Source organism: Ailuropoda melanoleuca, chromosome 2 (assembly GCF_002007445.2).
Source record: "Ailuropoda melanoleuca isolate Jingjing chromosome 2, ASM200744v2, whole genome shotgun sequence".
Taxonomy (NCBI): Eukaryota; Metazoa; Chordata; class Mammalia; order Carnivora; family Ursidae; genus Ailuropoda; species Ailuropoda melanoleuca.
In genome coordinates, this window is record NC_048219.1 from 38,840,003 (window position 1) to 38,852,760 (window position 12,758).

Sequence of the window (12,758 nt, forward strand, 5' to 3'; positions counted from 1 at the left end):
ATCTTCATCTGAAGGGACCTTAAACAATGGAGCCTAATCCCCAACCAGTTTTTAGAATCCCTCCACAATATCCCCTCCTAGGCAGTCTCTGAATCTCCGTTCAGACATTTCTTAGGCAACTTTTTCTATCCATTTGTAATTCCCATAACTAGTCCTAATTTTAAACGCTGGGGATTGAGTAAAGTAATGCCTTTTCCATGTGTCAAGTGTCAGGATATGGGCAAATTGTTACGTCCTTCTGAGTCTTCTCTTTTCCAAGTAAGATGTTTCCTACTCTTTCATGGTCTGCTCATGGGATGTTTGGAGCCAGTTCACATCTTGGTCTCTCACCTTGGAAGACGTATGTTTTTTGTTTAAATCTATCTTAAAGTTTGGCAGATAAGAGTAAGAGGAGGGCTCTGGGGCTGGCCTGCCCATTGCAGAGTAGGACAGCACCAAACTTGCCAGCTTCTCCAAGCCGACTATCTGACAGTGGCTTTTTTCAGATGTAAAATATACATACCATACAGGTATAACCAAGAGAACTGAAAGCATATGTTCGCACAAAAACCTGCACGTGAACATTTGTTGTAGCATTATTCATATTAGCCAAAAAGTGGGAATAGTGCAAATGCCCATTAAACAATATATGGTATATCCATACAATGGAATAATAATATCCTAGAAAACATTATGTTAAGTGAAGGAAACCAGACACAAAATAACCACATATTATTTGATTCCATTTATGTGAAATGTGCAGAACCGGCAAATCTGTAAAGGCAGAAAGGGGATTAGTAGCTGCCAGGGGCTAGACAGAGGGAGGGGGGATGGGGAGTGACTGCTAATGGGTACAGGGTTTCTTTCTGGGGTGATAAAAATGTTCTGAAATTAGGTAGTGGTGATGGTTGCACATTGAGAATGTATTAAAAATCATTGAGTTGTACACTTTAAGATGGGGTTATGGTGTGTGACTTGTATCTCAATAAAGCTGTCGTAAAAAATATGGGTGTCGCTTCCTGTCTGAAGGTGAGAATCTTATGAGGATTCAATGCAATAACAGGTATAAAGTGCTTAAAGCGCAGTGCCTGGTATAGTACATTATATAGTATGCTAACATAGCATGTTACTTTGTTAAATGATTGTTACTGTTCCCCTTCATGAAAGTAACCCTGCTTAAATATCAGTAAGCTGCAACTTTTGTTCACTCCTCCTTTTGTACCTTATTACCTATTACCTAGTACAGAGTCCGTAAATACTTGTTGAATGGATGTATTTTGTGCATATGTTTGTTTAGCCACATTTGCCCACGTGGTGTCTCTTGCTGTGGATTCCTTCAGCATGTTAGTGAATCAGCATCATCAGATCTGACTTTGAGCTACTTGTCCAGTAGTCATCATCAAGTGCTGGAGCTCTTCCCAGCCCATATTTCAGCGTTGAAGGTCGAGTTAGGAGTGTAGACTCAGCCTGGGGAGGGAAAGACTCTATCTTAAATTCAAGGCAAAGGTGGGGACAGAGTAATTCTGGGCTTTTTTCTGGTAACACAATTCTGTTTAGTGTTTTTATAAGAATGTAATTGGCCTGTCAAGAATGTGGTTCTTAGTGGTTCGTTCTCCTCTTCAGTTCTCTGGAGAGGCGAGGACTTCATCTTGTTTAAAAAAAAAAATAATTAAGTTCCTAGAAATTTCACAGATTTAAACTAATAGTTTGTTCTGCTGAACCAACTCACGATTTCCACATATAAGAAATGGTTATTTTAAAATAAGATGGAAACATTTTTTTCTCTAATTTTAAAATTTCATATCCTTTTATGAACTTGGCATTCCGCTAATAACACTGAGTTGCTTTTACAACTGTGTCAGCAAGGCGCCTTTACTTACATTGAGGTGCATGAAAGGAAGTAAACCTGTTGATGTTATCCAGCATTCTTTCTAGAAGACCCCCAGAAATGTTTTCCTTTGTCCCTAAGGAATGGTTGTGTTTCCCATCTTCCTTTAGTCTTCTGTAAACATGAACCATGACACTGATCGCATTTCCTTCTTGTCAGAAACTGTTGGGAGGCTCAGTGTCCGCTTTGTGGCCCTCCTAGGAAGTTCCAGGACTTCTCTCCCGGCCTTTTGTGCACCCCCCCTCCTGCTGGACTCCAACTTTGTTTCTTTTTATCTTCTCTGCCTCATTTATGCGATTTTTATTTCTGTCTACATATCTTCAAAACCTGCTTTTATAATTCTTTAGGAGACAAATGGGAGACTGGGCCACTATTATCGAAACCAGTGTTTTAAAAATTACCCCCAAAACGTCTACCTATAACTTACCCCGCATTCCAACAGGGAGGAATGAGAGAGAAGACAAAACCATCAGAAAGGAGTTTGTACGCTTTTTTTTTTTTCTTTTTTACTTTGAAGATTTTTGAGTGTTTCTTTTTCCTGTTTGTTTTTTTACTAGAAGTTGGTGATATGGCAAAGCAGTACATAGAGAAAGGTCTTTTGGTTCCGGATCATGTCATCACACGCGTCATGATGTCGGAGCTGGAGAACAGGCGCAGCCAGCACTGGCTACTAGATGGTGAGTTGAACCCATGGGTAAGCTGAACTTCTCTGAATATGCACACTCCCTTAATTTCTTACACGTTGCAAAATACTTTTTCTTCTCAACTTTCAGTCATTGACTTAAGCATATTCCAGTTTGGCAACATGATAGAAACCCACCGTGGCGAAGCCATTTCATTTCCCTGTCTCCAAACTGCCATCCCTAGAGCCATTGACTTGAAGCCAACCTTACTGAATTCCCATTACTGTTTCAGTTTCGATGGTGCTGCTTGTTTCCATGACTAAGTTATCATAAGTATAACTCATCTTAAATCTGAGGTTCCTTCATTCATAATAAGCCACATAAATTAAAACCATGAGCTACCATTTTTCACTCGTCAGGTGAACAAAGATAGAAAATTTGAAAGTCTTTTATTGAGGTGTGTAGGAAATAAATACTGTTGAGAGTATAAAATGGGCAACCTTGGAGGGCAGTTGAGCAATCTTTGTACTTCTTGACTCAGCAGTTCCCCGCTGGCTTACTTCCTAAAGATGTATCATCAGGGTTGTGTGTTTTCAGCATTATTTGTAAATAGCAAGACACTGATAACAACCTACGTATCTATCATAGTGATGGCTTAAATATTGGTATGTCTGTTAACCAGATAATGTGTATCTCTGTGTTGGCATGGATAGAGCTGTAAGATACTCTGTCACAGGAAGAAAGCTAGCTGCAGGAGAGTATGTACCATATACTCTTGCTTACGTAAACACAAGGATGGTATGGTATTACTGTACACACATAGAAGGACGTGCATAAGTTGTCTATGAAAGGATATAAAAAAACCTGATATACCCTTTGATACGGTTTTTTTTTTTTTAAGATTTTATTTATTTATTTGACAGAGACAGCCAGCGAGAGAGGGAACACAAGCAGGGGGAGTGGGAGAGGAAGAAGCAGGCTCCCAGTGGAGGAGCCTGATGTGGGGCTCCATCCCAGGACGCCGGGATCACGCCCTGAGCCGAAGGCAGACGCTTAACGACTGCGCCACCCAGGCGCCCCATGATTTTTTAAATATGTATTTAAGTAATACCTGGACCTGATTTAAAGACTCAGTTAGTGGTTCCTAATTGGGTGTGGGCTCCTTGATAGCGCTGTGGTATTTCACCTAGGAAATTCATGCAGATGCTCACAGATAACATACTGCACAGTGTTATTCTCCATGAAGCCAAAATTAAGACTCTTCTACTGAAGTTTGCCCAGTATTAAAGGGGGGAAATGGACTGGGTGGATTATTTGTCTTATTCTTAAATAGCAAGATTCCTTAATGTAATGAAAATAGAAACTTGACAAACATGCTACTTTCTAGGAACACAAAATGGCAGCTAATGAGATTTATCTGTAAGAACCTTCCTTCCCTTGCAGAGCAGTTGTTTTCAGTTCACACAAGGCACTCAGTCCTGTCTTAATTTGGTGAAACTGAAGCTTCAGCAAGTTGTGACAGGTGAAACCTTGATGTGTGCCAGCCACGGAGAAGCTAGAGGCATTGTCCTACATTTAAACTGTCTGCCTCTAGTTCTCTTAAAGTCTGGAGCCAGGAATGTCCAAAATGACTGGTATGGTGGGGTCTTTCTTCTATATCAGTGTTTCTCAAAGTATGTAGTGTGCAGTGTTAGTAATTGCTAGACAAGAAAACAGAACTTGTGTTAAATATTAAAAACGGCTAGCATTTATTGTGTACTTCAAGTGTACAGGCATTGTTCCAAACACCTGATAGTTATTGTTTCATTCAGTCCCTGCAATAACCATATGGAGTATATTCGTTATCCCCATTTCATAGATGGGAAAACAGAGGCTTTAGGTAACTGCCCGCAGGTAGTAAGTGTCAAAGTTAAACAAGTTTTCTTTACTTAATTTTAATAGGAGAACGCAGTTTAGCTCTTCACAGTGCAGTTTAACTCTCTACAGAAGGAGATATCATGAGATGTCTTCTGCATTTCTTTGATCTTAGAATCCCAACCTTATTCCCAACACCCACCGAGACCCTGCAGGATTTGTTCTGTGGAACATTCTTTGTGAACTATTCTTTGACATCTGTTCCTGACTTTGTAGGTATTCTGAAAAGTTAACTATAAAGTGGATCATATCTTTCTAGAATTTGGAGTTAGAAATTTGGAACTTTGTTCTCATGGGACTAGAGGGAACTGGAAGAGAAAGGCTATCATGGCCTATGGAGGGCATGCTCTCAGTCATTAGGCAATAATAAATAAAGTTCCTGTGATGTGTCGGAAACTGTTAGGTGTTGATAAAATGCTAGGACACTGTCTCTATTCCTTAAGGGGCTTATATCAGGTGTGTAAAATATTAGTTACGGATAGCACAATAGAAACGTATATATGGACCCTGTAGACACAAAGAAGAAAATTATATTCTGGCAGTGGGGGGAGGGATTGGAACAACTTTATGGAAGAGAATGAGTAGAGGTTCTGCAGGTTGATGAATGCGGGTTGGAATGCGGATATTCTCCGCTGAGGGGCAGATGGACTGGGTAAGAGAAGGGTGACATAGCTTAGTATTTTCCTGGGCCTGCAAGCGGAGACTGGCAGGGGAAGTGGTGGAGTGGATGGTGTTTGATTCGGTACAAAGATGGTAGAATTGCAAACTGTTGGCTAAAGGGACCCTGGGAAAGTTGTTGAGAGTTGATGAGATTCGTGTTTCAGGTTCTTTTAGCAGCAGAGGAGGGAGTAGGTGCTGGGGCCGGGAGGAGCTGGAAGCTAGAAGCCAAATTAAGAGACTGCTGGAGTATTTGGACCACGGGAGGTTGAAAGCCTGAATTTGAGCAATGGCAGGGGGATGGAAAGGAGAGAATGGATTGAAAGGGGAGAATTGACAGGAGTTCTAATGACTGAGGTTAGCTGCTGCAGCCCTGGTGTTTTCTTTACTGCCTTCCCAGCTTTGAGCTTTTTGTGTCTTGGCTGTCATCACCTCCCCTGCACTTCTCTAGGCCACATTAATTTCTCTAGGTGCTACACACCAACTCACACAAGGTAGTCCTGTAGTACTCGTTGGGTTGGTATTTGCCGTGATCAGTAAGCTTTGACGTTGCCTCCACTTGACTGGTTTAAATTCTTTCATTGTAAAGCTTGTCACCTTGTAAAGCAAACTTTGTGTAGTTTTAGTAAACTTAAAAATCTGTTTTAAAAAAGGATCACTTAGGTTAAACTCCTTTTGAAAGGCGGTTAGTGTAGTAGCCACGAAGCCCAGTTGGGTGCCAGACTTGAATCCCAGCTTGAACCCCAGCTCTGCTGTTTACTGCCAGTCTGTGACCTTGGGCAAATTACCTTAACCTCTGTGGGCATTTCTCTCCTCATTTTCTAATGGGGGTTAGAAAAGGGTTTGTAAAGATGAAGTAAGTGAATATAATGCAATGTCCTTAGAAGAAGGCTTGCCATATAATAAGAGCTATATGAATAGGATATTTTGTTATTATTATTTGTTTTACATGATATACAGGACCCGAATATTTTTTTTTTGGTGACTACATGAAATGTTAAGTTCAGAAATAGTTTTAAAAATATTTAGCCATGTGAAGTTGGAAGTCATTTTCGGTTATGGAAACTTCCTGTGTTTTGCCTTTGCCATAACTTTCTCTCTGGGGGTGAATAAGCGAAGTTCCTTTACATCACAGTCCTGTTTTTAGTGAAGTGCGTCAGTATCCTTGCTGATTTCGTTTGTATCTTTCTCCTTGAAGACCCATCTGGTCACTTTTTCAGTTGTGATTTTCCTTTAAAGCTCTGGAATAAATCCACTTGGCAAAGTGAGGAGTGTTAGGAATGCCTTGTTCTGTGTTCAGCCTTAAACTCCTTATGTTACAGGCCACATGCTCTGCGGAGGACGTGCCTGTTGAGTGTGCTAAAGGTGATTGAATGCGAAAAGGTCAAGAAAAGAATTCTGGATGACAGATGACTCATCATCTTGGTCCATATGTCTGTAGAGAGGCATCTGCAAATGGTGGGTGGAAACAAATAGAAGAGATGCAAGCCAAGTGAAGGCCAAGGGGGGTTGGTGGATGGGGTGGCTGAGTGCTCTGTGGCTTGGTCAGCTATGTCCTTGCTAAAAATAGTTCCGTAGTATTGTACCTTTGCAGTGTACTTTCCAGGTGGGTAAGAAACACTGTTTTATGTGTCGATATGTGTGTGTGTGTGTATGTACATAATATGATTTTTTTCTCCTCTTTCTGTCCCTGTTTCTTTAATTTCCTTGGAAGTTTAATGTGTGAGAACAGTTTTAAAAAATAGTTTTCTTTAATTTTAAAGACAAATATTCTAGAGGAATGGAATGTGCTGTAAGCCTTCTAATTTTATTATACCATGGTTTTTTGGTTTTTCCTTTTTTTTTTTTAGTTTCATATAAAGGGAGTATTTACTGCTTACTAGGTGATCTTGAGGTGAAATTGTAAGTAGAGAACAGTAACCATCTCTTTAAAACAAATATTCACTTTTTAAAAAAAGGGCTGGCGGCTGTGTGGGGCCAGTGGTGAGAGGTGTTAGTAATAGAGCTTTTCATTTCTAAATTTGACTGCCAACCTGTGTATTTAAATAATAAACCTGCAAGTTCTCAGACTCAGTCCTAATTTATCTCCAGGTAACAAGATGTAACAGAGTTGTCTACTGTATGATTTTAGGTGAGGTATCAAAATATTTCAAATTTGCTGTCCGAGTTTGGTTTCATTAAAAGAAGCATTCAATGTTGGCATTAAGAGTGGACTATAATTTAAACCTTTCATTGGAATAAAGGTCCCTTTGGAACGAGAGTCATCCTTTGATGTGTGGTAGTGTGTTCCATTTGTGGCTCGGCACAGCGCTGAGCACTGACTGCTGCTTTCTGTAAATAATTCCGGGATTTTTAAATGTTATTTATTTATTTATTTATCTATCTATCTATCTCTCTATATATAGAGAGATATATATAGCGGAAGTCAGAGCTGCTTGAATATGTGTAGTGCGTGCATGTGTGTGTGTCGTGTGTGTGTGTGTGTTTTCCCTGAGAGTTAAATGATCTCAGACCTGCGCTATTTCCAAGGTCCGTCCTTACTCAGAGCCTGGGGTAAGTCCGTAAAAGGTGGCTGCTTGGAAACCGAACCGCGTGTGGTAGCCACGTAGCCGTAATAATCTTCTCCAAAATGGGCATCTGTACGGTTCCGTTTTAAAACAAACTCGACTTTTTTTTTTAGCATCTCCTTGGAAGAAGGAATACCTGAGACCTATGTTTGCTGATACTTTTTTTTTTAAGGTTTTTTTTTTATTTATTTATTCGACAGAGATAGAGACAGCCAGCGAGAGAGGGAGCACAAGCAGGGGGAGTGGGAGAGGAAGAAGCAGGCTCATAGCGAGGAGCCTGATGTGGGGCTCGATCCCATAACGCCGGGATCACGCCCTGAGCCGAAGGCAGACGCTTAACCGCTGTGCCACCCAGGCGCCCCTGCTGATACTTTCTAACATGTTTATTAAATATTCAGATATTCTTAAATGAAAGGATTTGTGGTCCTACCATTAATTTCAGGTTGAATCACGTACCAGGGGAGAGCACAGGACTTCATCAGGGGAAGGTGGGCAAAAAGAAGAGACGGTGTCCGTATCTACTTTAAATAAAGTTAAACAGAGTAATGACATTGGTTGAGTTACACAGGAACAGACCATTACCCAGCAGGGTTAGGTCGTGAAGAGTCACATTGGTGACCCCCGACTTGACACTGAGTGCACTGTCATCTCTCGGTACACCTCATCCAGAGTGCAGAGCCGGTTCAGACTAGACGTCTAGCTAGTGATTCCATTAAAGCTACTGCAGCCCCTTTGTTAATGGTCCCGGGCGACTGTGCAAATTGCTTTTGGTTCTAAGTATTCATAATTTTTCTGCAGCTGAGCATTTATTGAGCACCATCTCTGTGCTGGGCACTCCCAGACACCACAGCAGAGCAGCATAGTGGGCGGGACCTGTCCCTCGTGGCATTTAGGATCTAGTGGTGATTCAGCTTCTCTGCTTCCCTAAGCAGCAAGGATTGTCTTTGATTTCTGTGATTTAAATCCAGACTGTAAGAACTTCGTTTTTAATCCTATGACTTTCCTGCATTCCGTGTGCTTTGTTGTCTGTATGAGCTCAGAGGATCTGACTGAAGAACATGGTGTAAAGCCTTGGGTTTCTTCTCTTGTTCATTTGATTGGATTCTTTCCCGAGACCCTGTCCCCATGTCCATTTCTGGCAGCTTTCTTTTGATTGATCTGACTGCTGCTTTGGGATGAGGAACAATTTTAATATAGTAGGCAACCCTGACTTTGTTTATTCACTCTGTGATTTTGGAGAATGACTAGATTTTAACAAGCAAAGCATTAAGGGCCATATGGAAAACACATGTATACAGATATTTGAACACACCCTAGAAAAACTTGGTTCAGAGATCAAAACACAAATTGAGTACATTTTTTGTGTGTCCCAAGGAGCTTGGCGTTGGTCTGTCTGAGGCAGGAATAGCATACTTTCTGAGCTCAGTCCAGGAGGAGCAAATGCTGCATAAACACTTGGAGTCCTCAGGCTCCTCCACTATGAGCCTGCTTCTTCCTCTCCCACTCCCCCTGCTTGTGTTCCCTCTCTCGCTGGCTGTTTCTGTCTCTGTTGAATAAAAAAATTAAAACAACAACAACAACAACAAAAAAAAACACTTGGAGTCCAGGACCCTGGGAGCCCCAGTGGAGGGGTGAAAGGTGAGAGGTAGCACTGAGGAGAAAGGAACTGACCCAGTCTTAGGGGTGAGGGCGGCAGCTGTTAGGAAGACTTCCTGGAGAAGGTGACAACCAAGAGCAAAATTTTGAAAATGAGAATAAAAGCACCTTCTAGATGGAGGGGACATCCTATGCAAAAGACACAGAGGCTTTAAACAACGCGGTGTGTTCTGGAAACCACGGGTAATTGGATAGTTCTAGAGCTTGAAAATATGAGCATACAAGGTCAGAAAAGTGGGTGAGGGGAAAAGTCAAACACTTCACGAAATTCAAATTTCGAGGGCATTGAATAAACATCAAAGTTAATATTAGAAATGAGTTAGAAGGAAATTTAAAATTTAAAGCTTTGAGTTTGAAAGAATAACTTATTTTTTAACTTTCTAACCAACTTTTAAAAATTAGATTTTTGTTTGGTTTGCTTTGTTTTGAAGTGGGCTCTACGCCCAGCGTGGGGCTTCAACTCATGACCCTGAAATCAGGAGTCAGTGCTCTACTGACTTAGCCACCCAGGCATCCATAAAATTAACTCAATTTTTAACATCTTAAATTTAGATCCACTTTAGATATTAAACTAGGATTTCTGTCTACTTGGGCACGTCTCATACACTCTGAGATATACTTAGCCCGTTTGCTATTGCCACTTAATTAGAAGTCTATAAAGTAAGGCACAGGGATGAAACAGTCTCCTAATTTTAGATGGTAGGAGAGCTTGCTTCCCTAATTTATGAAACAGGTATCTTGAGAATTGGATGAATTGCGAATATTCATTGCAAAGCTTCAACCAAAGCGTCTGAGGCATACTTTGCTAGTTTAATAATGAAGCAGTTACCGGGCATTTACTGTACACAAAGCATCATACTGAGGAAACAATGTGGTGGGAAAAGCATAGCCTAAAACTCCTACCTGAATATCATTATGTAATTTATTTACTGTGCAGTCTTGAGCAAGCAAACTTACCTTTTTTGGATTCTTTCTCCTCATCCATAAAATAGTAGGAGTACGTATGGGTAAGTTTGGGAGGTTTGGCCAACGAATGTAAACTCTTAGTGGAATCCTGAAACATAGCAGGTAGTCACATGGTAGTCATGTGTTATTTTCGATGTTGTATACGTACAAACACATAACTGACACTGACATAGATGTTAGAACTTAGAATTTCATTAATAAATGGCTGAGGAACTTAAAAATGTGATTTTAATAATATCATATTCATCCCTCATTAAGTGCACTTGGGGAAAGTATATCTAAACAAAATTCCTCATCCTCCATTAAACCTTACCTAATAACAGGAAACAAAACAATCTAAAACTCTGTGAATTGTCTTATCACTAATGAGAGAAATCCAGATTTTGGAAAGATGAAAAAGTTGAATAGGGTAAAAAGGAGAATAAGATGTGGAAAAAATGCAGGGAATTTTATCTTTTTACACTGTCTTTATGTAAAATGATACATGATTACTGTACAGCATTCAAGCCATATGGAAAAATACAAGGAACAGCAACTAGTCACCTAAAGCCCCTCTGGCCAGAAGTAATCAGGGTTAGCAGTCAGAAACTGCCATTCCAGACACCACTTCATGCACATATGCACCTAGAAATGTGTCAGAGTGGCACCAGACTTTACGTACTTTTCAAAAGTATTTACTCAAAATTGTACAATAGCAAAGCTGAAGTGAACCTGAAGGAACTATTACTGAATTTCAGATAAATCTTTTTTCATCACCAGGGATATTAATTCTTGCAGGGGCTCTTTAAGATTATGAAAGCCATTAAAAGATTGACATATTTGTTTTTTTTTATTTCACATTTTAGATTGAGACAGAGAGATATTGTCTTTCTGCAGTGAACAGTAAGAGGATTAATGTACTTATACTTCCTCCCACCTCTTCTCCCCTCCCTCTGTCTCAATTTTCATCGGTTTTTGTTGCGAAAATCTATTATAAATTTTCTTTTGTACCTTGAATTTCCTAGGTTTTTTTTTTTTTTTTGGTCATACATCTTAAAGATATAAATGGATTCTGGGCTCTGATTTTCTTACCCATTGCCACGTCTCTGTTCCTTTTATTTTGATTAGTCTTTTGGTTATATCTCTGAATAGACTAGAAACCATCAAATTATACACCTTAAATGAGTGAATTGTTCAGCATGCGAATTATATCTGAATAAAGCTGTGCCACTTTTAACCACGGCTTTTCCCTTCATCATTCCCTTGGCTAGATTTTGTTGGATATTTTCCTCCCTCTGTTCTCTCCCTCCTGCCTTCCCTCCTTCATAGCAGAGGGCTCATGAGGTGCTGTGTTCCCTGAGTTGTCACGTTTGAGAAGGTCTCCTCATCTGTCAGCAGGTCAGCGGGCCGTGGTACTCCCGGGCCATCCTCGTGTCCTTCGGAACCTTGTAGCCATTGTTCCATCTTCTCCTGGCCGGGGTTACTGCTCTGGAAAGCCCTAAGGCCAGTCTGGCTTTTCACCTTTTTTGAAGATGATTTTTTTTTCCCCCTGCTTAGACTTCCTGAGAAATTGCTCCTTCATACTTGAAGTAAATAGAGTATCTCCTCCGTGTTGTTTTTCGGCCTCCCTCCTGTATGTACTGTGTCCTTTTGATCTCCTGTCTTACCTTCGAGGGAGGTGCTCCCATATTACATCCTTTTTGTCCTTTTGTTCCATTTTTCTATTTCAAGAATGCCACTTATTATCGGATATTATATTGAATATTCCTTTTCTTTGTCGTATGTTGTTTAAAATTTTCGTGCTTTTATGTTTCCTTTTGTCTTCATATATGTTCAGACCTCTTTTCTTGAGGGCAGGGAGAGCAAAACTGGGTTTCTGTTCCATAACCACTTCAGAATCTTTACAGGTGCTGTGTGTGCTAATGATGCCGGGCCTTTGCACTTACCTGTTTCCTCTTCCTGCAGTGCTACGCCTCTGGATTGTCATGGGATTGCTTCATTCAGATCTCTACTGAGATCTGATCCCTTGCTGAGTCCATGCTGGACCGTCCTCTCTACCCATTTCTTTCATTCTTCTTACCTTATAATCATGTGACTTAAGGATTTCTCTGCATATTTGATTTTTTGTACCTTCCTGTACCTATAATTGTGTTTGACACATAGAAAAAGCTTATAAATACATGTCTGAGGCTAGAGAGGTCTCACGTGCAGCCAGTAGCTGAGCCATGTAGGGGAGATGGCCTCTGGTGCAATCATTTACAAATTCCTTTTGTCTCAGCTGAGATACAGTGGGACCAGTTTTCCCCTAATTTGTTTATATAGAGACTTCAGTTCAAAGAACAAGTAAACAGAATTCTTAAATAGAAGGGCCTTTAAGGAAGGAATTTACAGTGAACTGCTCCTTCCTCGATGTAGTATGCATCTTCCTTTACTGGAAAAAGGGCTCCATGGTTCTAGTATAACTTATTTAAGAACAAAGGTTGTAAGCTGTGAGTTTCATCTGTATCCTTAAACAGGAACAATCATTAC

The 12,758-nt window shown here is 40.4% G+C and overlaps 1 protein-coding gene across 5 annotated transcripts in view; it reads left to right on the plus strand.

Moving 5' to 3' along the window:
* The window catches only part of AK4 (adenylate kinase 4), a 66,734-nt gene that overhangs the window by 32,029 nt on the left and 21,947 nt on the right, over window positions 1-12,758 (plus strand). For all 5 annotated transcript variants that reach the window (XM_034653623.1, XM_034653625.1, XM_002924672.4 and 2 more), the window contains one exon: window positions 2,425-2,544. In XM_034653623.1, the coding sequence (XP_034509514.1) occupies window positions 2,425-2,544 (120 nt within the window). The remainder of the gene's footprint in view (window positions 1-2,424; window positions 2,545-12,758) is intronic.